This window comes from Nelumbo nucifera, chromosome 1, assembly GCF_055504915.1.
Source record: "Nelumbo nucifera cultivar China Antique chromosome 1, China Antique-T2T, whole genome shotgun sequence".
Classification (NCBI taxonomy): Eukaryota; Viridiplantae; Streptophyta; class Magnoliopsida; order Proteales; family Nelumbonaceae; genus Nelumbo; species Nelumbo nucifera.
The window spans coordinates 21,944,062-21,969,952 of record NC_142649.1 but is presented as its reverse complement, the minus strand read 5'-3'; the positions used below and the strand labels follow the sequence as shown (position 1 = coordinate 21,969,952).

The 25,891-nt window shown below is 39.8% G+C and overlaps 1 protein-coding gene across 1 annotated transcript in view; it reads left to right on the top strand.

Annotated features, from left to right (window-relative positions):
• The first annotated feature begins 539 nt into the window (after positions 1 to 539).
• The window catches only part of LOC104605806 (Small GTP-binding protein), a 91,965-nt gene continuing 66,613 nt past the window's right edge, over positions 540 to 25,891 (top strand). The window contains exons 1-5 of the mRNA XM_010270707.3: positions 540 to 847; positions 974 to 1,150; positions 19,081 to 19,167; positions 19,757 to 19,813; positions 19,930 to 19,995. Coding sequence (XP_010269009.1) covers positions 593 to 847; positions 974 to 1,150; positions 19,081 to 19,167; positions 19,757 to 19,813; positions 19,930 to 19,995 — 642 coding nt within the window. The 5' untranslated portion in view covers positions 540 to 592. The remainder of the gene's footprint in view (positions 848 to 973; positions 1,151 to 19,080; positions 19,168 to 19,756; positions 19,814 to 19,929; positions 19,996 to 25,891) is intronic.

Sequence of the window (25,891 nt, the reverse complement as noted above, 5' to 3'; positions counted from 1 at the left end):
TTGTCCCTTTTAAGTGTTGGCAACTTTTCCCCAAGGTGGGAAAGTTATTTACCCAGGAAAATAAACTTTCCCTGATCTCCACATAAATTTGAAAAAAAAACATAGGATTTTCGGTCAATGGGAATCAAAATCCCATTGACCAACTTCCTCCCCTCTCAAAATCCTGAAAAAGAACGCCCCCTTAATGTAAAGTTTGTTATTGGTCTATACATATTCAATTTCTTTGTTAACTTTGTCCCTTTTATACAGAAATAAGGTGCCATTGCTTGGTGCAATGGTGAAAGATGGTGCCAAAAATTATTATACTTTCAGATGTCAGACTTCAGAGTAAACAAACAGGCCTTAACCGGAGTAGATTCCTATTTTAGTTGTGTTTCTTGTGTCCTAGAAGTCTAGAATGTTATGGGAGTCCATTTGGCCTGGGCCCCAATAGCAAGGCCCAGCTCAATTGCCCTCACTTTTTTGTGGCTCAAAACGCTCGCGCCACACACCCAGACCCAGTCACCCAGGCTTCGTAATATAAGGACGCCAACTGCCAAGCAAAACGCCCGAGTGTTCAAAAGAAAAAAAAAAAAACAACTGCTGCTCCAAGATGGCCACGGCCGTCACTCGGCTCACACTTTTCTTATCCACAGACACTCCGCAGCAGCGTCGCCGGTGCACTGAATTCAAATTATCCACCGCTCTTTCTCCCTCCCAAACTCGTCTATCCCTGCCTTCCATTTCTTCGGCTACCTCCACTCGCCGGCGGAGGCTCGGCGTTTCCTGCCAGACTGCAGGAACACAACCCAAAGGCGTTTCCGACGCCGAATTCGGCACCGAATTCGGTCAGGATCGTCTGCTGAAGGTACCCTGTCGTAAGAGAGTTTTCTATTTCTTCTTCTTCTTCTTCTTCGTCGTCGTCGTCGTCGTCTTCTTCTTATTGTCTTTTTTAGGTGGAGTTGGGATTTACATTTTGGATGCTTTCGAGCAGGTGCCCGTTTCAAATATTAGAAATTTCTGCATTATTGCGCATATTGATCATGGGAAGTCAACTTTGGCGGATAAGCTGTTGCAGATGACTGGTACTGTACAGAAGAGGGAGATGAAAGAGCAGTTTTTAGATAACATGGATTTGGAGAGAGAGAGAGGTATCACAATCAAACTGCAGGTCTGCATTTTCTTACTATGCTTTGCACGCGTTGCTTAAGTTACTGTTGAAAATGGCATTCTTTTATCAGCAGAGGAGATGAAAAGAAAATGATTCCTTTATGCATTCTGTTCAATAGAAGTAGTTTCCTGATTTTTTTTCCTAAGGACTTTGAATTTATTTATATTGTTGATTTCGTGAGTTAATTTAATTTTAATGAAGTAAATTCTATTTCCTCGTACAAGCTGTTCTCAATTAACATAGCATGCTTTTTGCTTTAAATTTCATTGCTACTTGTTTAATCAACTTCCTGTTCTTTCATGCTATTCGTCCAATTTAAGGAAAGATGTGAAATTCTTTATCCCATTTTTGATTTCGTTGCCATACAAATGTTATGGTTATATAATATTTGGTTCACTAAGGGCTGCGTCCTGCTCTAGAAACTTGCCAAAGTATCTATTTGTTTGGTGGTTGTCGGTTCAGCAACAAATCTTTGGATCCCTACTTCTCATGGTTTGTTTACTTGCTCATCCTTCTTCAATATCCTAACCCTTCCGGCAGCTAGTGGGGGTCCATCTTTCCCTGTTAAAGAGGTGTGGAGTAAACTTATTCCACCTAGGATTGGAAGTTTTTGTTGGGAATCATATTTGGAAAGAATCAACACCTGTGATTTACTTCAAAGTAAAAGACCAAGAGATGCTTGTCCCCTTATTGGTTCCTTCTTTATAAGGTCGATGGTGAGAACTGCTACCATTTATCAATCTCCTGTACTTTTGTTAAAGGTTTATGGGAATGGTTTTCCTCTTTGTTTGGATGCAGGTGGAACCCACCATCAGATGTGAAAAGTTTGTTTGAACCTTCTTTTTTTCAGTCTGCCAAAGAGAAGGGGAAGAGTGATGTGGCGTTGTGTAAGGGCTGCCGTTATTTGGACCACCTGGGAAGAAAGAAATTCCAGAATATTCTCTGGGAAGGAGAGGAGCAGGGAAGCCATTCAAGAGGTAATTCTTATCAGGGTTATACATTGGCTTAAATCTTTGGAGATATTCAACAGTGTGTCAATGGATGACCTGTCAAGAAAATGGAGAGAAGTTGCTTTTTCAGCCCCGGGTCAGGAAGTGACTCTAACCACAATGATTAATTCCTCTTCTTACATGTTACGATCAGACAGTGATGATCTCACTCTCCCCTGGTTTGAGCTTCATTAAATTCAACTTTGATGGATGCTCCCTAGGAAACCTAGGACCTTTAGGAAATGGTGATATTTTTACTTAGGCTTGGACCTGACTGACTCAGTGGAATTATCAAAAGTTGAACTCTTATCATTGATACAGGGTGTTGGACTATCCTTGTTGACCAGCTCTCATGGGACAGCTATTAAGGGAGGCTCACGGATCATGATAGGATGATGAGAGACTGAAAAAGGTCCAGTGATCCTAGATGTTATGCTGCCAAACTAGAGAAGAAATCTTTTATATCTAGAGGAAGCACTTAGTAGCGCATGGAAAAGGAGGTGGAATTCTTAGGATTACTTGTGGCGTTTGGGGAAGGCTTGGGGGAGTTCCTAGGGCATGCTGATTTTCCCTAGGGATGATTTGGGTCTTGTGCAGTTAGTCCTAACTAATAGACAAACCGAATAACAACCATAAGGTAACTTACATGGATTAAGGTAGCTTAGTGATACTTTTAGGGTCAGGTGATTTATCCTAGTGGTTTCTCTTTCTTTCTTTAAGGCTATTCTTTCAGGCCAAAGTGAAACAAGAATGGAATGATATGCAGTAAAATAGGTTTTGGCAAGAAAGAATTGAAGAAAGAGGAATTTTCAAGCAAGAAATATCAAGAAAGCAAGAAAGATAAATGTTAGAGTGAGCCGAATAAGGGTAGTTTAGTCAACTTGTTTTTGTTAAGTAGTATGCTTATGTGGCAGTTTTATTAGAGACACTCTGCCCCACACTTAAGTAAGGGCAGTTTAGTCTTTGTACAAGTAATTAAAGACTAATTACTATTAAGGGGTCGACTGATAGGGTTAACCCATCAGATTCGACAGTCCCTTCATTTTCCTTCTTCTTCTTCTTCTTCTGTTCGTGACCTCTCTTTCTTCGTTTCTGGGCTGTCAATGGAGAAAACTGGTTCGTCCTAGGTCTGAAACATCTCAGCTCGTCTCTCTCTGCTGCGCATAACCTTCTTCATTAAGAAAATGACTTCAGCAGTGAATGGTTGGTTGAAACTCTCAAAAGAAGGTCGGTTATTTCTTCTCCTTGTGCTGCTGGTATTTCTGGGTAGAAAACCTTCAAGAACCTGCGAGTACTGATCAGAACCTAGAGAACTAGGTTTATTGTTGCCCTAGTTCTTGGAGAAAATCCCAAGAACAGACTGTGTTTACAGTAGCCGAATGGTGTAAGGGCTGCTGTAAGTGGCTGAATTGTGCAGAGTGTAATGCAGTGACCTAGCTGAGTTCTTTGTGGTCATGTAGTGCCCTCTTAAAGGTGTTAAACAGGTCTGTACCGGGTGTAACAGATATGACTATGTGGTGGTGCTTGTGATGCACAATCTTTGTTGAGTGGTTGTAAGAGGGCTTGCATGTGATTAGTAAGTGTTGAATTGATGTTTATGTGGTTCATGGTGTTGTGAAATCAGTAGTGGTGTGAACAAGAACAAGGCTTGTGTACCTGTTATTGTGCTTAGGGACTGCTATAGGTGCTGGAACATCAAACTCCTAATAACAACACTCAGTTGGTAGCTGGGAATTCAGGTTAGAAGCAGCGGTGAAAGAGTATCATGGCAGCAATGGGATATGGGTATAATGATCAGAAACCTAGTGTGGTAGTTCCCTCTGACTATCTAGGTGTACAGATGACCTCAATTAAACTGAATGGTGAGAACTATGTTCCATGGGCCAAATCAATGGAAGTTTTCCTCAAGGCAAAGAGGAAAGTGAAGCATGTAAAAGATAAACCACCGGCTGACTCTCCAGGGTTTGGTGATTGGGAACAAGAGGATGCTCAAATCATGACCTGGCTATGGAATAGTATGGAACAAAAAATTAGTGCCAACTTCATGTTCCTAGATACGGCTAAGGATATATGGGAACATGCTAAGAAGCTGTATTCTGGACAAGATAATACTACAAGGGTATATCAACTTTATCAGGAATACTTTGATTTGCAACAAGGAAACAAAACCCTAGAAGAGTACTATGCCTGCATGAAGAATCTCAGAAATGAACTCAATGTCTATCATCCCCTCACTTCAGATGTTAAAGTTTAGCAACAACAAAGGGAACAACTAGATGTTACAAGATTCTTAGTGGGGTTGAAATCGGAGTATGAACCAATTAGAGCCCAAATATTAGGGAGCTCTACTCTTCCTACACTTGAGGAAGTATTTGCACGACTTCATAGGATTTCTTTGGGATAGACAGAGAATCTCACACAGTCTGATAGATCAGCACTTGTGACAGCCAGATGAGGTGGACGTGGTACAAGAGGGGGAGGACATGCTTCCCGAGGAGGCTGTGGTAGTTCCATGTTTGGCCGGGGTGGTGGTCGTGACTCAGGGGGAGGCTGCGGCAAAGGAAAGAGTAACTCTGCAAGGTAATGTGCCCATTGTGACAGGGAAGGACACTCAGTGAATTTCTGTTATGATCTACATGGCCCTCCCTCTAAATGGGCTAATCATGCTGTAGCTGGTGAGGTTGATATCGGTGATAGTAAATCGGCAGACCTAACTCCCTCCACATCTACATCTGCTTCTGGGAGGGAGATGGTAAGTGTACCGCGTGATGAGTATGAATGGTTCCTTCAAACCACTTCACAGCATACCACTGCTACTCTGGCCCACTCAGGTATTGCTTGCATGTCATCTAAAACCTATCCCTGGATTATTGACTCTGGAGCCTCTGATCACATGACCGGGACTCCAGGTGTGTTCTCTTCTCTTTCTGAAACTTCCACATCACAAACTGTTACACTTGCCTATGGTTCTTCATCTCTCATCTGTGGTGTTGGTAATGTTGACATGGCTTCTCTTTTTTTATCATCTGTTCTATATGTACCTAAGTTTCCCTTCAATCTTATGTCTGTTAGTAAATTAACCAAGACTCTTAACTATTCTGTTACCTTCTTTCCTTTCTCTTGTGTTTTTCAGGATCTCAAGATGGGGAAGAAGATTGGTGGGGGGCATGAAGCTGGTGGATTGTATTATCTTGACGGTGGTGGATCCTCAATTGCTTTTCAGACTTCACTTACTCCTCTACAGTGGCATTGTCGACTGGGACATCCTTCTCTCAAGGCACTCAAGATATTAGTTCTGTCTTTGAGTCATTTGTCAGTTTTATAGTGTGAGTCATGTCAGTTTGGGAAACATCATCGTGTTTCCTTTAGTCCTAGAGTTGAAAGTCGTATGTTGAGTCCTTTTTCTTTGGTTCATTCAGATGTTTGGGGCCCGATCAAGATAGAGTCTTATAATGGGTACAAGTATTTTGTCTCTTTTATTGATGATTGTTCAAGGATGACATGGATTTACTTAATGAAAGAAAGAAGTGAATTATTCTCCTTTTTTCAAAAATTCCATGCTGAAATACGTACACAATTTGGTGTTCCAATCAAAGTTCTTCGTTCAGATAATGGTCGTGAATACTTTCTTACTTCGTTTCAACAGTATTTAGAACAGCATAGCATTATTCATCAAACCTCATGTGCATCCACTCCTCAACAAAATGGGGTGGCTAAACGAAAGAACCGTCAGCTCCTCGAAACTGCTCGGTCTATTCTTCATCATATGAGTGTTCCTAAACGGTTATGGAGTGATGCTGTACTCACTGCATGTTTCCTCATTAATCGGATGCCCTCATTCATTCTTAATGGTCGGTCCCCCTTCTCTATCTTGTTTCCCACTTTTTCTCCATTTCCATTAACTCCTCGTGTCTTTGGCTGTGTGTGCTTTGTTCACAATCTGAGTCCTGGAATAGACAAGCTAGATGCACGCTCCATTAAATGTGTCTTTCTTGGCTACTCTCGGACTCAAAAAGGGTACAAGTGTTATAATCCCATTACTCGGAAGTGCTATGTCTGTCTTGATGTCACATTTTTTGAGTTTGTCCCCTTCTTCTCAGGACCTGAAGCATCTTCATCTCCACCCTTACTTCCTCTTCCTCTTCCTGTTAGTGATCCGGTTCCGGATGTTCCTGTTGGAGTAGACTCATCACCTCATCCAGTGTAGATCACTACTGAACGACCACCGATCCGGCAAGTGTATACACGTCGAACGACACCGGCCCCTCCTCCAGCTTCTACCTTATCTGCGGATCCTGACATGGCTCCTGTTGCTGAACCCTCAGAACTTGACCTACCCATTGCCTTACGGAAAGGTAAACGCAGTTCTACTCTCCATCCCATTTCTAATTTTGTTTCATTATCTCGCCTTTCCACCTCACATCGTCAGTTTGTTTCACTTTTGTCATCTATTTCCATAACTAACAATGTCCAAGAAGCTCTTAGTTCACCTGGGTGGCGGTAGGCAATCGAGGAGGAACTCTCTGCTCTCCAACATACTCAAACATGGGAGCTCACTACTCTCCCACCTGGTAAGCATGTTGTGGGCTGTAAATGGGTGTATACTGTTAAATACTTGCTAGATGGTAGTGTGGAGCGTCTGAAGGCCAGACTCGTTGCTAAAGGTTACTCACAGTTGTATGGAGTGGACTACATGGAGACATTCTCTCCGGTAGCTAAGATTGGCTCTGTTCATGTGTTAATTTCCCTAGCAGTTATGTATGATTGGCCTCTGTTTTAGCTTGACATAAAAAATGCCTTCCTTCATGGTGACCATGTGGAGGAGGTATATATGGAGCAACCACTTAGGTTTGTTGCTTAGGGGGAGGATGGTAAGGTGTGTAGACTGAAAAAGGCAATTTATGGGTTGAAACAATCGCCGCGTGCTTGGTTCGGGAAGTTTAGTGAAGTGGTGAAGAGTTTTGGAATGAAGCAATGCCAGGTTGATCACTCAGTGTTCAGCTATGACTCAGAAGCTGGAAAGATTTTATTAGTGGTCTATGTGGATGATATTGTCATTACTAGCAGTGACAAATTGGGGATTGACAAACTAAAGGTATTTTTGCAAAATCATTTTCAAACAAAAGACCTTGGGACATTGAAGTATTTCTTGGGCATAGAAGTTGCCAGGTCAAAACAAGGTGTAAATCTGTGCCAAAGAAAATATGTTCTTGATCTACTGGAAGAAACATGACTGTTAGGTGCAAAACCGGCTGAAACCCCTATGGAACCAAATGTTAAGTTGAGTAGTGATACAGGGGAAGTATTTGAAGATCCTGGAAGGTATAGACGACTAGTGGGGAAGCTGAACTATCTAACTATCACGAGACTAGACATCTCCTTTGCAGTCAGTGTGGTGAGCCAATTCATGCAGAACCCTCGTATACCTCACTGGGATGCAGCTCTTAGAATTGTAAGATATCTGAAGGGAGCTCCGGGCCGTGGGCTAATGTATAAACCAGGAGGAAAACTTGAAGTAGTTGGGTACACAGATGCAGACTGGGCAGGCTCAGTGTATGACAGAAGATCTACTACAGGCAATGCACATTTCTTGGAGGAAATCTTGTGACATGGAAGAGTAAAAAGCAGACGGTTGTGGCTAGAAGCAGTGCTGAAGCCGAGTATAGGGCCATGGCACACACTACCTGTGAATTAGTGTGGTTGAGGAATCTCCTACAAGAAATCGGGTTCCACATGGATAAACCTATGAAACTGTACTGTGACAATCAAGCTGCACTCCATATCTCATCCAACCCTGTTTTTCATGAGAGAACGAAGCACATAGAGGTTGATTGCCACTTTGTGAGGGAGAATGTTCTTGCTAGAGAGATAAGCACAGAACATGTGGGCTCAGGTGATCAGTGGGCAGATTTGTTTACAAAAGCTCTAAGCTCAGGGAAAGTGAACTATCTTTGTAACAAGCTGGAATTATATGACATATATTCTCCAGCTTGAGGGGGAGTGTTAGAGTGAGTCGAATAAGGGTAGTTTAGTCAACTTGTCTTTGTTAAGTTGTATGCTTATGTGGCAGTTTTATTAGAGACACTTTGCCCCACACTTAAGTAAGGGCAGCTTAGTCTTTGTACAAGTAATTAGAGACTAATTACTATTAAGGGGTCGACTGATAGGGTTAACCCATCAGATTCGACAGTAAGGGCAGTTTAGTCTTTGTACAAGTAATTAGAGACTAATTACTATTAAGGAGTCGACTGATAGGGTTAACCCATCAGATTCGACAGTCCCTTCATTTTCCTTCTTCTTCTTCTCTTCTTCCTCTTCTTCTTCTTCTTCCTCTTGCTGGTTCGGGTTACTGTAGCAGCAGTCGAAACAATAAAAAACACTTCAAGAAATCAAGAAAGATAAAAAACACTTCAAGAAATCAAGAAAGTGGAATTTTACAGTTTCCTCTTCTCCCCTTCTTTTTTTGGGGGGTACAGATATACCACCTAAGTTCAATGCCTTTTTTTTTCCTGGGAAATTTTCCATCAAAAGATTAACACATCTGAGGGCCTATAGAAAAGGAGGCCTAGTTGGTTTCTTGCCTCACCACATCTGCTTGTTATGTAAAGCAACTGATGAATTCATGCACCATTAACTAATCTCTTGTTCTTATGCTTCTAGTATTTGGGAGCACTTATCAAAATTTTCTCCTTATTTTTTTCTTTAGTTTTATTGTGACTGGAAAATGAGTAATGCCATAAATTGCTGACTTTTTCTATTTAGGAAATATGATGGTTAAAGTCCATTTTTTCTTGTTATATATTTTTTGAGCAGCAAGAAAATTTAATTCATTAAATTAAAGAGAGAAAAAAGTACACAGTGGTAAAAAGACTGCCAGCCCAAACAAAAACCAATTACAATGAAGCCCAAAAAAATTGCTATCTCATGACCCCCTGTTTAGCAAGAGTATCAGCCATTCCATTTACAGTCCTTTTAACCCACTTGAAATCTACATTTAAAATCTTGACAATTGACAATACTTTCTTTCCACTTCCCTAAAGGCATGCCTGAAAGTGTATTAGTTCATTTTTCTGTTATATTAGTTTTTAGTTAATCTATACTACTATTAAAGTATGAATGAGGGTGTGGAACTTTTCTTTTACCAAAATACCCCTATTTTTGAATTTAGTCCATCTTTAATTGTGAGGGCTGAAAGTGTAATTTGAATTGCTACTTTTCATCACCTTATTTAATTCCCTCTCATTTAATATTGTATTTAAGGTATTTCTCACTAATAAATTCTACTAATTAAATCCATATCCAATACTTATAACAATATAAAACCCATGTTTTTTTTAATTGACCCAAAAATAAAATCATTCTTTTGGCTAGGTGGTGGGTAAGTAATTCAACTATTCAAGTCAATGGGTCAACCCATGATGTCATAGTTAAACAGTATTTTTTTAAATAGAAATAAATACAAAAATATAAAAAATAATAACATATAGACAAATTTGGGCACATCTCTAAAATTTTATATTGATCATATTAATGAAAAATAAGTTTAATAAACAAGAATCATAAGTCCTCCACATGAGCCACTTTTCATTATTTTCATGCTAGAAGCATAAAGAGCTTAGCCATTGATGTTATACCTAAGAAGTTAGTGAAATTAAGGTTTCATATGTATTATGGAATAAGGCAGAATTTAGAACAACACTATATACACACACACACACAAACACACTTTTGTAGATAAATAAATTTAAGAAATGAAATTCTGATTACATTATTGCAGGCCAAAATTTTACTTGGAAGAGTTTTATTGAAGATGAAAATGAAATATGAAATTTAAAACCTGTCCAAAATATACAATTATTTTCCTATTTGGTGGCAAGTCAATGGTTCAACTTTCAGGTCAAATGTTTTAATCTTTAATTCATAATTAAATAATAAAAATTAAAAAAGGATACAAAACACAAAAAAGGAAAAGATATATAAATCTATACTACTATCAAAAGTGTTAATGGGAGTGTGGAACTTATGTTTGGCTAGAATACCCAATTTTTGAATTTGGTCCCTCTCTAATTCTAAGGACAGAAATGTAATTTGAACAACCACTTTTCTCCTCATTCAAATTTCTCTCATTAAGTCTAATATTTAAGGTATTAACTCCTATTAACATTCATTGAATCCTGTAGAGGAGATGGGCTGAATGGCCCATAAGCTGTCATTCTACGTTATGTTTATGATTTTTCTCTGTAATGGGCCTTATTCTGGGCCCATACTCTTATATACTCTGTTTTGTAATTTCTTGCCCATCCAAGGGCCCCTCTGTAATATTTCAAAGATTAAGTTAATAAAATGATTTAGAGTGTTAGAGGGAGGTTGAGTTCGAACCTCTCTTCTCTAACTCTCTCATTGCCGCCAGCTCTCTTCCTCTCTCAACTTCTTAAGCTTCTCTTGTTCTTTTTCTAGTTTTGTATCTAATCTCAAGCTGTTCTATACTACAAGAGGGCTGTTTTCAACTTGGTATCAGAGTAGGCCAGACCTTGGCGTGACCCTCATGTGGTTCTAGTTCAGCCAACTACATGAGGAGGTTCTAGGGCTGAAAGTTAGTCATTCGCCTGGTTCTTGGAGGTCATTGGAGGGTGCCCAAGTCTCTACACACTTGGAGAATGGTTTGGTGACCAGGAAGAATCAGAGAGCAAGGTGTTCGGCCTGATTTGTAATCAGAGAAAAGGGTTTCGAAGTTATCTCAGAGAGCAAGGTGTTTGGCCTGGTTTGAAGTTCAAATAAGAGATTCTCTTACTATAAGTTTTCTCAGTTATTGCTGGGTTATTTCCGTTGCTCGGGAGGGCTGTTAAAGCATTCAAAACCCTCCTCCATTCTGCCCTACTGTTGCTGGGCTAATTCAACTCAGAAATTTCTGGGTTATTTTGGAGGGTAGTTCGGTTGTTATTGGACTGCCAAGTTGCTAAAACTGTTTTGGACTAAGTGGTACTAGTCTCAATTTCAGCCCAGCTCTTTTCTTGGACCTATACAAAACACTATTGAAGTGGTTTCTGTTAGTTAACAGTAGGCTGTTAACTACTGCACCCAGAGTGTTTGACAAAAGGTCTCTTAAGGACCGTGGACCTTTTTTTCTTCTCTTTGGGACAACGGTTGTTGGGGACCTGGAATACTTTGTGTTTGGAGGTCTGCTAGTTGTCCCTTGAAGGCTGAAATAGTATTTCTTACTCTAGAAAGAGCTGCCACCGAGTTGGACTGCCACAGTTATCAAGATTGAATTGATTCTGTGAGCTGGTTGTTGTTGTCGATTCAACTCAAACTAAGTTCATCAAGAACCCCTGTACCTTGGAAAACTTATTAAAATTCTAATTGGAGCCTTTGCATGATGGATTTCTCGAACCTTGAAAGCAAGAATTCTGCTGAATATGGACAAACTTTGGGAACCCCGGCCGATTCTATGTTGGCTGTAACTACAGTTAAACTTGATGGGACCAACTACTTGTCATGGTCACAATCAGTGAAAATCCATATTTGTAGCAGAGGAAAATGGGGGTTTATTTCTGGGAGCAAGAAAGCTCCTCCAAAGGATGATCCATCTTATGAGAGATGGATGCAAGAAAACTATACAGTGATTGGGTGGCTTGTGAATTCAATGCAGCCACAAATTAGTCAGCACTATCTTTGGATGAACTCGGCTAAGGAAATCTGGGATAGTGTTGCAGAAACTTACTCCCAGAAGTTGAATGTTGCCAGGGCCTACAAACCGAGGAGTGATGTGAAGAATCTAAGGCAGGGGGAGAAGTCACTTGCAGCATACTTCTCAACCCTGCAATCTCTATGGCAAGAGATTGATTTGATAGAGGCTGTGACATGGGATACCCCTAATGATGCTGAAACATACAGGAAATTAGTTGAAAGGAACAGGGTCTTTGAGTTCCTGACAGGGCTGAATTCTGAATATGACATCACAAAGCAAAACATTTTGTCCAAGGAAGATGTTTCATTGTTTCAAGCATATGCTTTGGTCAGCAGTGAAGAGAGTAGGAGGCAAGTGCATGTTCAAGGAGTTAGCATCAATGATCATTTTACAAATATGGGAATTAAACCCAAAGGGGTTATAGGAGCTCCCAGTGGCACAGGAAAGGAGGTGGTGCATGAATATTGCAAGAAGCCGAAACACACCAAGGACAAGTGCTGGAAATTGCATCATAGTCTTGTCCCTATCCGATTCCAGACGAAGAATGATAGTAGAAAGACAGGAAGTGCACATGCAGCCACAAGTATAGATACAGAGGTTGAGTCTGCCAGTGCACAGTTGGCAGCCATGAAAGCTGAATATGAGAAGTTTAGAAAGATGATCAGCCAGCTTGAAGGTGTAACTTCATCATCCAACCCTTATGGAAGTTCAACCACCACTGCATTTGCTCACTCAGGTATAAGAGCTTCTGCTAACTATGCATCCACCTCAGGTAATCCCAAGACCCCTTGGATCATAGACTCAGGTGTTTCTGATCACATGACCAACCTTTCCACTTTGTTTGTTTCGTATGATTTGCTTCCTGGTCGTGACAAAATCACCTTAGTTGATGGTTCTCTTGCCCCTATTTCTGGCAAGGGAACTGTCAAGCCTACAGACTCCTTACTCTTATCTTCCACTCTTCATGTACCTAAATTGAATACAAATTTATTATCTGTAAGTAGCTTGGCCAAGTCATTGAATTGTTGTGTAACCTTTTTTCCTTCTCACTGTGTGTTTCAGGATCTGGAATCTCGGAAGGTGATTGGGAGTGGCCATGAAGCGAACGAAATATACTTGCTCGACACTCCTGGCCAATGCCTTGATTATCCCAAGAACGCTGCCTTTGGTTCTACTTCTTCGGAGTCTGTCAGTCGAATTATGTTGAGTCATTGTTGTTTTGGTCATTTACCTTTTTCTGCTTTAAGTCATTTACTTCCCGAATTGTTTAAGGGAGTCAGTGTGTCCAGTCTCAATTGTGAGTCATGTTAGTTTTCAAAGCATTGTAGAAACAATTATCCTGTGAGAAATAAAAGATCTTCTTTTCCTTTTCACATTGTGCATTCTGATGTGTGGGGGCCTTACCACTTATCTTCTATGGGGGGCTATAGATATTTCGTCCTGTTTATTGATGACTTTTCTAGATTCACTTGGATATACCTGATGAAATCCCGTGATGAAGTTCCAAGACTTGTGAGGCAATTTCATGAGCATATTTTAACCCAATTTGATACCAGAATTAAAGTTTTCAGATTTGGCAATGCAAAAGAGTACTTTGAAAAGAGCTTATCCTTGTATCTCTCTGACATGGGGGTTATTCACCAAAGCTCTTGTGTTAGAACCCCTGAACAAAATGGAGTTGCTGAAAGGAAAAATAGACATATTGTTGAAGTTGCAAGAAGCCTTTTGTTTGCCTCACATGTTCTTACAAGATTTTGGGGTGATGCTGTTCTTACTGCTACCTATCTTATAAACCGTATGCCATCCAGGGTTTTAGGGTTTAAATCCCCCTTCAGTCTTCTTCATCCAGACAGGGATCTTTTTCCGATTCCTCTTCGTGTGTTTGGTTGTACTTGTTATGTTCACATTCCAAGTGCCCAAAGACATAAGTTTGAACCAAAAGCCCACAAGTGCATTTTCCTTGGTTATTCCCTTACACAAAAGGGTTATTGTTGTTTTGATCCTAAGACTGACACTCGACATGTCTCTATGGATGTTACTTTTGACGAGCTTTCACCTTTTTATGGTTCCCCTCAGGAAGGACATTGTCAACAGGGGGAGAGTTTGTCACAAGTATTTGCTCTTCCTCTTCCTGTCCCAGTTGAGTCTCTTGGCAAGCCTGTATCCTCACCAAATGAACCAAAGGAGGATCAACCACTTCAATCATCTTGCCCTAGTGCTCATATTTCTTTACCTCCTCGTCCTACCCATAATCCAAAAGTGTATCAAAGGCAAAGATCCAGAAATGAGCAAGTTGTTTCCCTTACAACAGATGAGGCTCATACACTCCCAATCACAGATGAGATAATAGGTACTGCTCGAGCCCCCTTGGAACCATCATTCCCAGATCTTGATGTCCCCATTGCTGTTATGAAAGGAAAGCGGAAGTGCACTGCACACTGCATTTCCAAACACCTTTCTTATGATCTACTTTCTCCTTCATACTGGTCTTGGGATTCCAGAATGGAGAGATGCGATGAAGTCTGAAATGGATGCTCTACACCAAAATGATACATGGGAAGTGGTGGATTTGCCTGAAGGGAAGGATCCTGTTGGATGCAAGTGGGTCTTTACCATTAAATACCGGGCTGATGGGACTATTGAGAGGTACAAGGCCAGACTGGTTGCAAAAGGTTACACACAGACATATGGGATTGACTACCTAGAGACCTTTGCCCCTGTTGCCAAGATGACATCTGTGAGGGTTCTCTTATCTTTGGCAACTCACTTTGATTGGCCTCTTTATCAGTTAGATGTAAAGAATGCATTTCTGAATGGTGATTTACACGAGGAAGTCTATATGTCTCTCCCGCCAGGAATGTATGGGAAAGATATGCAAGGAAAGGTATGCAAGTTGAAGAATCACTTTATGGACTCAAACAGTCTCCTAGAGCCTGGTTTGAGAAGTTTAGAGCTGCACTTGTTAGATTCGGCTATGTCCAGACACAGTCAAACCATACTCTCTTTGCGAAGAAAAGTGGATCTCTAGCAGTGTATCTCATTGTGTATGTTGATGACATTATAGTGACTGGTGATGATGCCTCAGGCATTCAGGCCCTTAAGTCTTTCCTTCGCACAGAATTTGAGATTAAGGATCTGGGAGAGTTGAGATACTTCCTTGGCATAGAAGTTGCTAGATCTAAGGATGGGATTCTTATCTCCCAGAGGAAATATGTCCTTGATTTGCTGTATGAAATTGGAAAGATGGGTGCCAGACCAGTTGCAACTCTCATTGATATGAGTCACAAACTTTCAGCTTCGGATGGAACATTGTTGGAAGACAAAGGGGTCTTTCAGAGACTTCTTGGGAAACTCCTGTACTTGTGCATGACTCGGCCAGATATTGCATATGCTGTCAGTTGTATTAGCCAGTTCATGCATGCTCCCAGAGATACTCATATGGCAGTTGCAGAACGAATTTTGTGTTATCTGAAAGGTTCTCCAGGAAAAGGAATTCTATTTACCAAGCATGGTCATTTGAAGCTTGAAGCCTATACTGATGCTGACTGGGCTGGAAATATTGATGATAGAAGATCTACTTCAGGGTATTGCAGTCTGGTGGCTGGTAATGTTGTCTCTTGGAGGAGTAAGAAACAATCAGTTGTGGCCAGATCATCTGCAGAAGTAGAATATAGAGCCATGGCACATGGAGTCTCTGAATTGTTATGGCTATGGTCCTTAATGGAGGAGCTTGGGATTGATCATGACAAACCAATGATGTTGTACTGTGATAATCAGGCTGCCCTCAACATTGCTCACAACCTAGTACAACATGATCGAACCAAACATATTGAGGTTGATAGACACTTTATTCGAGAAAGAGTCTCTTCCGGTGAAGTGTGTCTTCCATTCATTGCCTCTGAAGGACAATTGGCAGATTTCCTCACCAAGGGTGCTTCAACATGGCACTGGCAAGCTGGGCATGATTGACATCTATGCTCAGCTTGAGGGGGAGTGTAGAGGAGATGGGCCGAATGGCCCATAAGCTGTCATTCTATGTTATGTTTATGTTTTTTCTCTGTAATGGGCCTTATTCTGGGCCCATAGTCTTACATACTCTGTTTTGTAGTTTCTTGCCCATCCAAGGGCCCCTCTGTAATATTTCAAAGATTAAGTTAATAAAATGATTTAGAGTGTTAGAGGGAGGTTGAGTTCGAACCTCTCTTCTCTAACTCTCTCATTGTCTTCAACTCTCTTCCTCTCTCAACTTCTTAAGCTTCTCTTGTTCTTTTTCTGGTTTTGTATCTAATCTCAAGCTGTTCTATACTACAAGAGGGCTGTTTTCAACTAATCCTATTGTTGGCTAGAATACCCCTATTTTTGAATTTTGGTCCCTCTCTACTTGTGAGGGCATAGAATGTACTTTGAACTACTGCATCTCTCCTAATTCAATTCCCTCTGCTTAAGTCTTATATTTAGAGTATTAACACCCATTCTTTCATTGAATCCTATATTAATTAACCATATTAAAGAAAGATAAGTGTGATAAAGAATAATTGCTTTTATTGAAGATAGAAATAGACTTCTTATAGAAAAAATAACAAAGTTTGTTACGATGGCAAAATCATTGATTTGTATAAAGTAATAGCTAAATTAGTGGTTGGGGAAGAAACCAAGTTCATTTGGACAAACTTTCCCAAAACAATATATCAAGTAACTTTGAACACCTTAAAACCAGAACTTCGCTCAATCTCTCAAGGCTGAAAACTCATCTCTCTCCCAAATGCCAACCAAACTGCAGTCCTTCTTCTTTTCAATTATATGGAAAAAAGAAAAAATCAAGTGTGAACAAATTCAGCCCATACCCAAAAGACAACATTCAATTTAATATTGTTTGCTAAATGGAATATCCAAAAGGAACCAAGACCAGTTTTCTTTGTTGTTACAATTTTTCTAAATGGGTTTGTGTATTTTGTAGATTTTAAATGTGGGCATGTTCTATTTCAATTGTTTCATTGTCACATATCATGATTATAGAACCGAGCTGCCTATTGTTATTGGAGGCTCCAATGCTTTCCTCATGCCAATCATCTCCATCATGGATCCATGATTCATTTTAAAACTCTCTGTGTCTCTGTCTCTTTGTCTCTCTCTCTCTCTCTCTCCCTTGCGCTATGTGGTGGAATAAGTGGTTAGGGTTCTCTCTCTCTTCTTAATGCATTGTGTGGAAGAAAGGCTGGGGGTTCTCTCTATTTTCTTAACATGTTGAAAGGCACTACTTGCATTATTTTCTCTCTTTCTCTCTCTATCCCTCTATGTTTTCTGGATTAATTGTATGACAAAAGGATTGAGGGTTCTGTGTGTGTGTGTGTATTTTCTTACTGAGTAGTGTGGCAAAGGAATGGCTAAGGTTGAGGGTTGAAGGGATGCCTTGTATGTTTTCTTTTTCAATGAGGGGTAATCCTATCCGAAAAACTTATTTTGTTTCCTGGTCATTTATTTTGGACATTATTTTCTTATTGTTACTGAATTTGTCAATTTTGTAGACTTTGTTAATATTTTTGCAAAAAGCCCTAGAAATAAAATACAAATTTAAAACCAACCCAAAAAATGGAGTTTTTTCCCTGTTTGGTGGCGAGTCAACAATTCAACATTTTGGGTTAAAATGTGTCAACCTTTGATGTCATAGTTAAATAATAATAATAAAAATTAAAAGGATGAAAACACATAAAAGTATAAAAAAATCAAAAAAAATTGTATAAAACATTTGAGCACATATTTAATATCATATATTCATCATATTAAACAAAAATAAGTGTTACAAATAAGAACAACTTTTTATAGACATATAAACAAAAAAATTGTAGAAAATTTTGGAAACATATTATTTACTATCATCATCTTCATGAAGAATTGCCACGTGCAAAGAATGCAGATACTAGATACTTACCAGTGCTTGTAAGTGCATGCATTATTGCACACAAGATTGAGAAAGCCAGAGGTTTTTTTTTTCAAGAGTGAACAGTTATCATATGCAGCTCCTCTTAGTGGAGTGAGATACCTTATTTTTATAAGAACAACTGTTCAGTTATTCATTTGACATGTTTAATCAACTAAATAACTTGTATCTTTGTTTCATTTTATTTTATGCTTCGTATAAGTCATGCAAAGAATCTCTGATCTATCCTCAAGCTGCATCAGAATGAATGTCAAAATTGATTTGTCATTTCTCCCCATCCAAATCTTAATAAATTGATGGAGTATTTGTAGAATTCTCATGGCATTCTTTCCCCTGCAAGAAAATGTTCATTGTAAATGTTAAAGGATATCCCTTCTTTACAGAAGGGGTTGGAGATCTAGAATCATAGTTCATAAAATTATAATGTAGTGCATTTCTTGAGGCTAGTCTCTCTCTCTCTCTCTCTCTCATATTACATTCTTAGCAATCCATATAAAGAAACTCAGCACCAGTGCCAAAGGAGAGTAAGATTTCAGTACTAGTGCCTAAGAAGAGTAAGATTATGTGACGGAAACAGTGCGAACCATGCATATACTAGTCATTTTTTTTATATCCTAACCAAGTACTGCTATTATGACCAATTATTTAGGGCTCCAAATGGATAGGATCGAGTTTGGATAAGGATATATCAAAATCTAATCTGATAAGAGTCTGAGATATCAGAATTTGATCTGTTTAAGGCCGACCAAGATTCTTTTACATATCTGAATACCAAATTCAAATCTGATTTGATTAAAGCATCAATAAATAGCATTAATTTATAAAATTAGATGTAAACCAAAAGAATATATACTATAAATTTAAAAAAGTTTATCTAAACCCCAAATTCCACTTGATTCTAAAGAATTTTAATACCAAAAATGATATTTTATATCATCACCATCATCATCCAAGCCTTATCCCAACTATATGTGGTCGGCTACATTCCAAATCCAACTTAAACAAATTGGATTAAATCCACTCCATTTGCAGTCCTATGATTATTTCATAAGATTTATGTTAGTTGATGGAAGCATCGAGGTATTTGTTTAGCTGGAGAAAGACTTAATGATTTCCTTGTTTACATACTTGATATGTTGTATGTAATTATTTCTGTTGTATTCATATACATTATGTTTAGGACTTCTTGCATGGTACTGTTTATTTCTGGATGATTGCATTTATGATCTGTCTAATATTTGTATGATGATTGCATTCGTGATCTGTCTGTAATATTTGTATCTTGCACTTCATTTTTTTTGGTTCTTCATTGCAGGCAGCCCGAATGCGCTATGTGCTTGAAAGTGAGCCATATTGCTTAAATCTAATTGATACTCCAGGGCATGTTGACTTCTCATATGAGGTATATACAGCTTATCTGATCCTTTCATACTGATATAGCTATTTTGCGTCTGCTTGATAATGAGGCACATGAGAATTTAAGAATCCATCCATTCTTTCCTTGTTTGGTGTGTAGAAACGAGTGACACAAAAAGCATAGTTGCCAAAATACAACTTATGATACAATTTACGATTTGAATTGTGAATGCCATGTGGCTTATGTCTTCTTACTGGGTCTCTGAATCCTATTTCTTGGGGCTTACTAAGTCAGATACCATGTATTCTTATTAGAGATCATAGCCTATCCATGCAACACAGGACCTGAGCAACCTAGTCTCATGGTTAGGTAAATTATCATAGATAATTCATTAAATATCATTTCTACTATTTAATTTTTTTATCTGTGATATGTAACTGATTGAAAAGGAAAAATAGTTTGTTAGTCATTTGCATGGGTCCTAATTTACTATTTCATGGTTCTCTTGATCCATTTCCATTATTGATCAAAAAAAAAAAAAAAAAAAAGAAAGAAGCATTTCCATTTTGAGAAAATCTTACTGATAATATATTTTAGTTTGTTCTCACATCTTACTCTACCATTTGCTAATTAGGTCTCTCGTTCTCTTGCTGCCTGTGAGGGAGCTCTCCTTGTTGTAGATGCTTCTCAGGTGCCTTTTTCTTCTAATACTGTTTGAATTTCTATTTATCCTTTGATTTTTAATTCTCAATGCAGTGAGAAATAGCCATGATTTGGCCATAAAATACCTTATCTACTATGATGCAGGGGGTGGAAGCTCAGACACTGGCTAATGTTTACCTGGCTCTGGAAAACAACCTAGAAATTATTCCTGTGAGTAATAACAGTGATCAATACCTACACCCATATGATAATCTTTTTTAGTTCTTTGCATTATTTTTATTTAATAACTGAAAGAATGAAAAGCAACAGAATACAACAAGTTGTGAAAAAACAGACCCAATACAGAATTAACCAGTTGGCAGGCCCAGCTGAATTACAAATGCTTCATTTTGCCTTCCTGTGTAATAAGTTAATTCAGATGCTCATAAGGAACCCAAGTGATGAGAAAGTAGGATGGACTTCTTTGATATATGCAGTGTGGTAAGAGGTTTTTTAAATAAATAAAAAACAAAAATCCATTAATATAAAAAAATATTACAAGATATCAAGGTGATAAGGCATCACCCGATACAAAATAAAAAAAAAAAGAGATCACAAATAATTCTTCACTCAAGATCTCCATTATCTAACTCTAAAGCAGACCAAAAGCTGGATCCAAAAGCTTCTTTTCTGAATCCCCTTAAATTAGCAGCAAAATCCATAGCAGCAGCTTGGAACCAATTCCTGCACAAAGCTTCTCCTTGGATCTTGATTTTCCATAAAAAACCTTTCTGTTTCTTTCCTTACGAACATTTCAACAAACTGCAAAAGGTACACAACTCCAGAAATTTTTTGCCTTTCTATTCCCACTAAGAGTTGGCCAACAATCAAAGGTGTCATTTGGAATTCAAGGTGTCCACATCTCCATGTTGACAAGATGGTAGAACAATTCCCAAATAAATTTTGTGTAGCAGCACCCAAAATATAGATGAAACACATCCTCTACTTCAGATTCACAAAGCACACACCTATTAGCCAACTGAAATCCTTCACTTTTCAAATGATCTTGAGTGAGATGATCAACTAATTGTCATCTTCTATGTGCAAAGGGAGCTTATGTCTGCAAGGATCATGAATTGATCAATGGTTAAGATAGCATGCCACACTGTCCAATGAAAAAGAGATTTTACTGCGGAATAAGAAATCCTCCATATCAAGGAGTGGAACAAAGAGAAATTTGGAAAACTTGAGGTCATAAAGGAGGACTTAGCCAGGAAAATAGAGGAAGTGGACCAAAAGGAGGCCCGGAAAGAATGCAGGATAGAGGATGGAGTAGAAAGTTGGAACTTAAAAGTGCAATTGGAAGAGATCCTAAGAAAAGAAGAGATTTCTTGGAGGCAAAAATCTAGATGTAAATGGCTTCTGGAGGGGGATGGTAATACCATATTTTTCCACTCCCTAGCAAATGGGAGAAGACGGAAAAACCAAATTTCCAATACAGAGGTGGAGGGAAGAGTAGTAAATGCAAAAGAGGACATTGAAATGTGTTTCTTGGATCATTTTAAGTTGATCCTTGCATCCTATGATGAAAACATTGCAGAATTGGGAGATTTACAGTGGGACAGAGTGCCAGAATCCGAAGTTAACTTCCAAGAAAGAGCTTTCATTATTGTGGAGATACATGAAGCGATATTCTCGATGGATAGATCTAAAGCTCCAGGGCCGGATGGATTTTCAATGGCTTTCTATCAGGATTGTTGGGTGTTAGAGTGCTCGAGTCGGGGGTATTTTGGCCATTCTGGTTTATCTTCTTGGAAGTGAAAGGTCTATTGTATCTGAGTTTAAGTTATGTGTCCCATCTTATATGAGGGACAAAACTGTCTTTCTTGTAGCTCCAAGTTTTATGAATAAAATCCAAGTGGGTCGGCTAGGAGAGAGAATTGATTCACATTCTCTTCTAGTCTGGCCGAATATTCTTCTCCTTTCTCTTTTCTTTCTTCTTCCTTCTTCTCTACTTTGACCTAGAATCAACTAGGGTTTATTCACATGGTATCAGAGATGTAAGGTCGTATCCTTATTTTTTTCTTGTTTCTGTTCTCTTTCTGGGTTCGCCGCCAGCTTTCACAGTCGTCTTCTTCTTTTTCGATTGACCTGAGTGGAGGTTCGATAAGGGGCTGAAAAGGAGCTGTCGTTTTGTGGGTTTGGAGGTGAGAATGCCTCCAGTCATTGCTGTGGTGGTCGTTGAAGTGGTTTACTAAACCCTCTATTCAGTATCGAAGAGGGCTGAATGTGGACAGGTATGAACACTACTGTTGTTTGTTCAAGTAAGGGACTGTGAATGTTTTCTTGTTGCTTCAAAAGTTGGTTGTGGTGATGCTCGGTGTGACTGATATGCATTTCAGTCGTATTCCTCTGCATTTCTCTTCATATGTATGCTGAAAGAAGAGTTGTCGACTGTTGAAGTTCACTACAGCAGTAGATTGGTGGTGGTTGTGTCGTGGTGATTGGTGGTGGTGGTGGTTGTGTCCTAGACCTTGTGTGTAATCAGTTATGCAGTGTGCAGCCCAAGTGTTTGATGTGAAGACTGAGTGATTTCAGTCTTAGTGTGTGGTGGTGAATGGTTTTGTAGTGTGCAACCCAGGTGTTTGATGTGAAGACTGAGTGATTTCAGCCTTAGTGTGTGGTGTGTAATGTGTATTTAAAGCTGGGGTTGGTGGTGCTATAAGTGAGATAAGCCGTGTGAAAGAGTGTGTGGTTGTGTTGTATACTTGAAGGTGAAATAATGGAGATGGCTTCTTCCGTAGATGGGAATGACAACAATACCAGCATCATGCTTTCTTCAGATTATAGAAGTGTTCAAATGACATCCATCAAGTTGAATGGTGAGAACTATGTACCATGGGTAAAATCTATGGAAGTGTTCTTGAAGGCCAAGAGGGAAAGTAAAACATGTGAGGGAGGAGAAACCTTCATCTCATTCTCCTGGGTTCAGTGATTGGGAACAAGATGATGCACAGATAATGACATGGCTTTGGAACAGCATGGAACCAAAGATTAGTGTGAACTTCATGTTCCTAGATACTGCCAAAGAGATCTGGGATCATGCTAAAAAGTTGTACTCTGGACAAGACAACACAACTAGGGTGTATCAGTTATACCAAGAGTACTTCAATTTGAAGCAAGGAAGTCAAAGCTTAGAGAAGTATTATGCAAGTTTGAGGAACATCCGCAATGAGCTAAATGTGTATCACCCTCTAACATCAGATGTCCAGATCCAACAAAAGCAACGTGAACAGCTTGATGTGACTAGGTTTCTTGTGGGCTTGAAGGCTGAGTATGAGCCTGTCAGAGCACAGATATCGGGGGGATCAGCTCTCACTTCACTTGAAGAAGTTTTTGCCCGTCTTAAAAGGACATCCATTGAGCCGGTGGAACATTCTTCCTTCTCTGATAGATCTGGTTTGGTAGTGACTAAAGGGAGTGGCCGTGGAAGTAGAAGTGGTGGTGGCAGCAGTGGCCCTCCAAGCAACCGTGGTGGACACATGTTTAACCAGGCTAGTGGCCGGACTGGAGGCCGAGAGTCAGGGGTAGGCCGTGGAAGAGGAAGGAGTAATGCTCAGAGAAAATGTACACATTGTGGCTTAGAGGGGCACACAGTTAATTTCTGCTATGATTTGCGTGGTCCACCCAACACTTGGGCTAACCATGCTACATCTAAGAGTAGTAGCACAATTATTGAAAGCCAACAAACTGCCCCAACCCCCTCCACACTTGCTTGTGCTTCCGGGCAGGAAATGGTGAGTGTACCACGGGCAGTATATGAGTAGTTCCTTCAAACATCTCAGCAGAACATAGCTACACTTGCCCATTCAGGTATGGTTTGCTTAACTTCCAAAGCCTCACCCTGGATCATTGATTCCGGAGCCTCGGACCATATGTCTAGGACTCTTGATGTATTTTCTTCCCTTTCTCGCTCCTCCACATCTCAGTCAGTTACTCTTGCTAATTGTTCTACATCTCCTATTTGTGGTGTTGGTGATGTTGATTTCTCCTCTTTGTCTTTAGCATCTGTTTTATATGTTCCTAAGTTCTCGTTTAATCTTATGTCTATTAGCAGATTAACCAAGTCTCTTAATTGTTCAGTAACCTTCTATCCTTCTTCTTGTGTGTTTCAGGATCTCAAGATGGGGAAGAAGATTGGTGGAGGGCATGAAGCAGGTGGTTTGTATTACCTTGATGGTGGTGGCCCCCCAGTGGCTTTTCAGTCGTCTCTTACTCCTCTCCAATGGCACTGCAGACTCGGTCATCCCTCTCTCAAGGCTTTGAAGCTGCTAGTTCCTTCTTTGAGTCATCTTTCATCGTTAGATTGCGAGTCATGTCAGTCAGGAAAACAACATTGAGTCTCATTTAGTCCAAGAATTGATAGTCGTGTCTCTAGTCCTTTTGCTTTAGTTCATTCTGATGTATGGGGTCCAATTAAAGTTGTGTCATACAATGGGTTTAAGTACTTTGTAATCTTTGTTGATGACTTTTCAAGGATGACATGGATCTACCTTATGAAAGACTGTAGTGAATTGTTCTCTATTTTTCAAAAATTTCATGCTGAAATACGCACTCAATTTGGTGTTCATATGAAAATACTTCGCTCCGTTAATGCCAAAGAATACATCTCCTCACCATTTCAGCAATACCTAGAACATCATGGAATAATTCATCAAACTTCTTGTGCCTACACCCCGCAACAAAACGGTGTAGCTGAACGGAAAAATAGACATCTTCTTGAAACTGCTCGGTCCTTGATGATCAATATGCATGTCCCAAAACATTTTTGGAGTGATGCTGTTCTTACATCCTGTTTTTTGATAAATCGGATGCCCATGTCAATCCTTGGAAGTCAATCCCCCTTCTCCGTGTTGTTTCCCACTTTGTCTCCATTTCCTCTCACCCCAAGAGTCTTTGGTTGTGTTTGTTTTGTTCAACACTTGGGGCCTGGATTAGACAAGCTAGATGCTCGAGCTACGAAGTGTATTTTTCTTGGCTACTCGAGGACTCAAAAAGGGTATAAGTGTTATAACCCAAAATTTCATAAATCGTTTGTGTGCTCTGATGTCACATTCTTTGAATCAGTTCCTTTTTTCTCAGATGTCGGGGTCTCTTCTTCTCCCTCTGTGGTTCCTCTTCCTATACCGGTTATTGGTCCTCTCCTCGTAGCTCCCATTCCTACTGCAGATGCACATCATATGCCTGTTACTACAGAGAGGCTGCCAATTACTCAAGTGTATACCCGCAGAAGTGCTTCGGCCCCTCCTCCACTTCAGCACCTGTCGACAGATCCTGCTACTGCTCCTTCTCCTTTAGATCTTGATCTTCCTATTGCTTTGCGGAAAGGTAAACGTACTTGTACTTCTCATCCCATTTCAGACTATGTTTCCACTGCTCACCTTTCTGCTTCTCATTGAAAGTTTATATCATTACTCTCATCGGTTCCCATTCCCAAGACTGTACAGGAAGCCCTTACCTCCCCAGGGTGGACGCAAGCCATGGAAGAAGAACTCTCTGCTCTACAACATAATCACACGTGGGAACTCACCACCCTTCCTCTTGGTAAGCACACTGTTAGGTGTAAATGGGTCTATACAGTGAAGCATCTTCCTGATGGCAGTGTGGAACGATTGAAGGCACGGTTAGTGGCCAAGGGCTATTCTCAGTTATATGGTGTGGACTATATGGAGACATTCTCTCCTGTGGCTAAAATTGGTTCAGTTCGGGTGTTAATCTCATTAGCTGCTATGTATGATTGGCCTCTTGTGCAACTTGACATAAAAATGCCTTCCTACATGGTGATCTTGTTGAGGAGGTGTATATGGAGCAACCACCAGGGTTTGTTGTTCAGGGGGAGGCTGATAAGGTGTACAGGCTCAAAAAGGCAATCTATGGACTGAAACAATCTCCACGTGCATGGTTTGGCAGGTTCAGTGAAGTGGTGAAGGCCTTTGGAATGAAATTGTGTCAAGTTGATCATTCTGTGTTCAGTTATAACTCAAAGGATGGGACAATCTTGCTAGTCGTGTATGTAGATGATATTGTCATAACTGGAAGTGACAACAATGGCATTGACAAGCTGAAA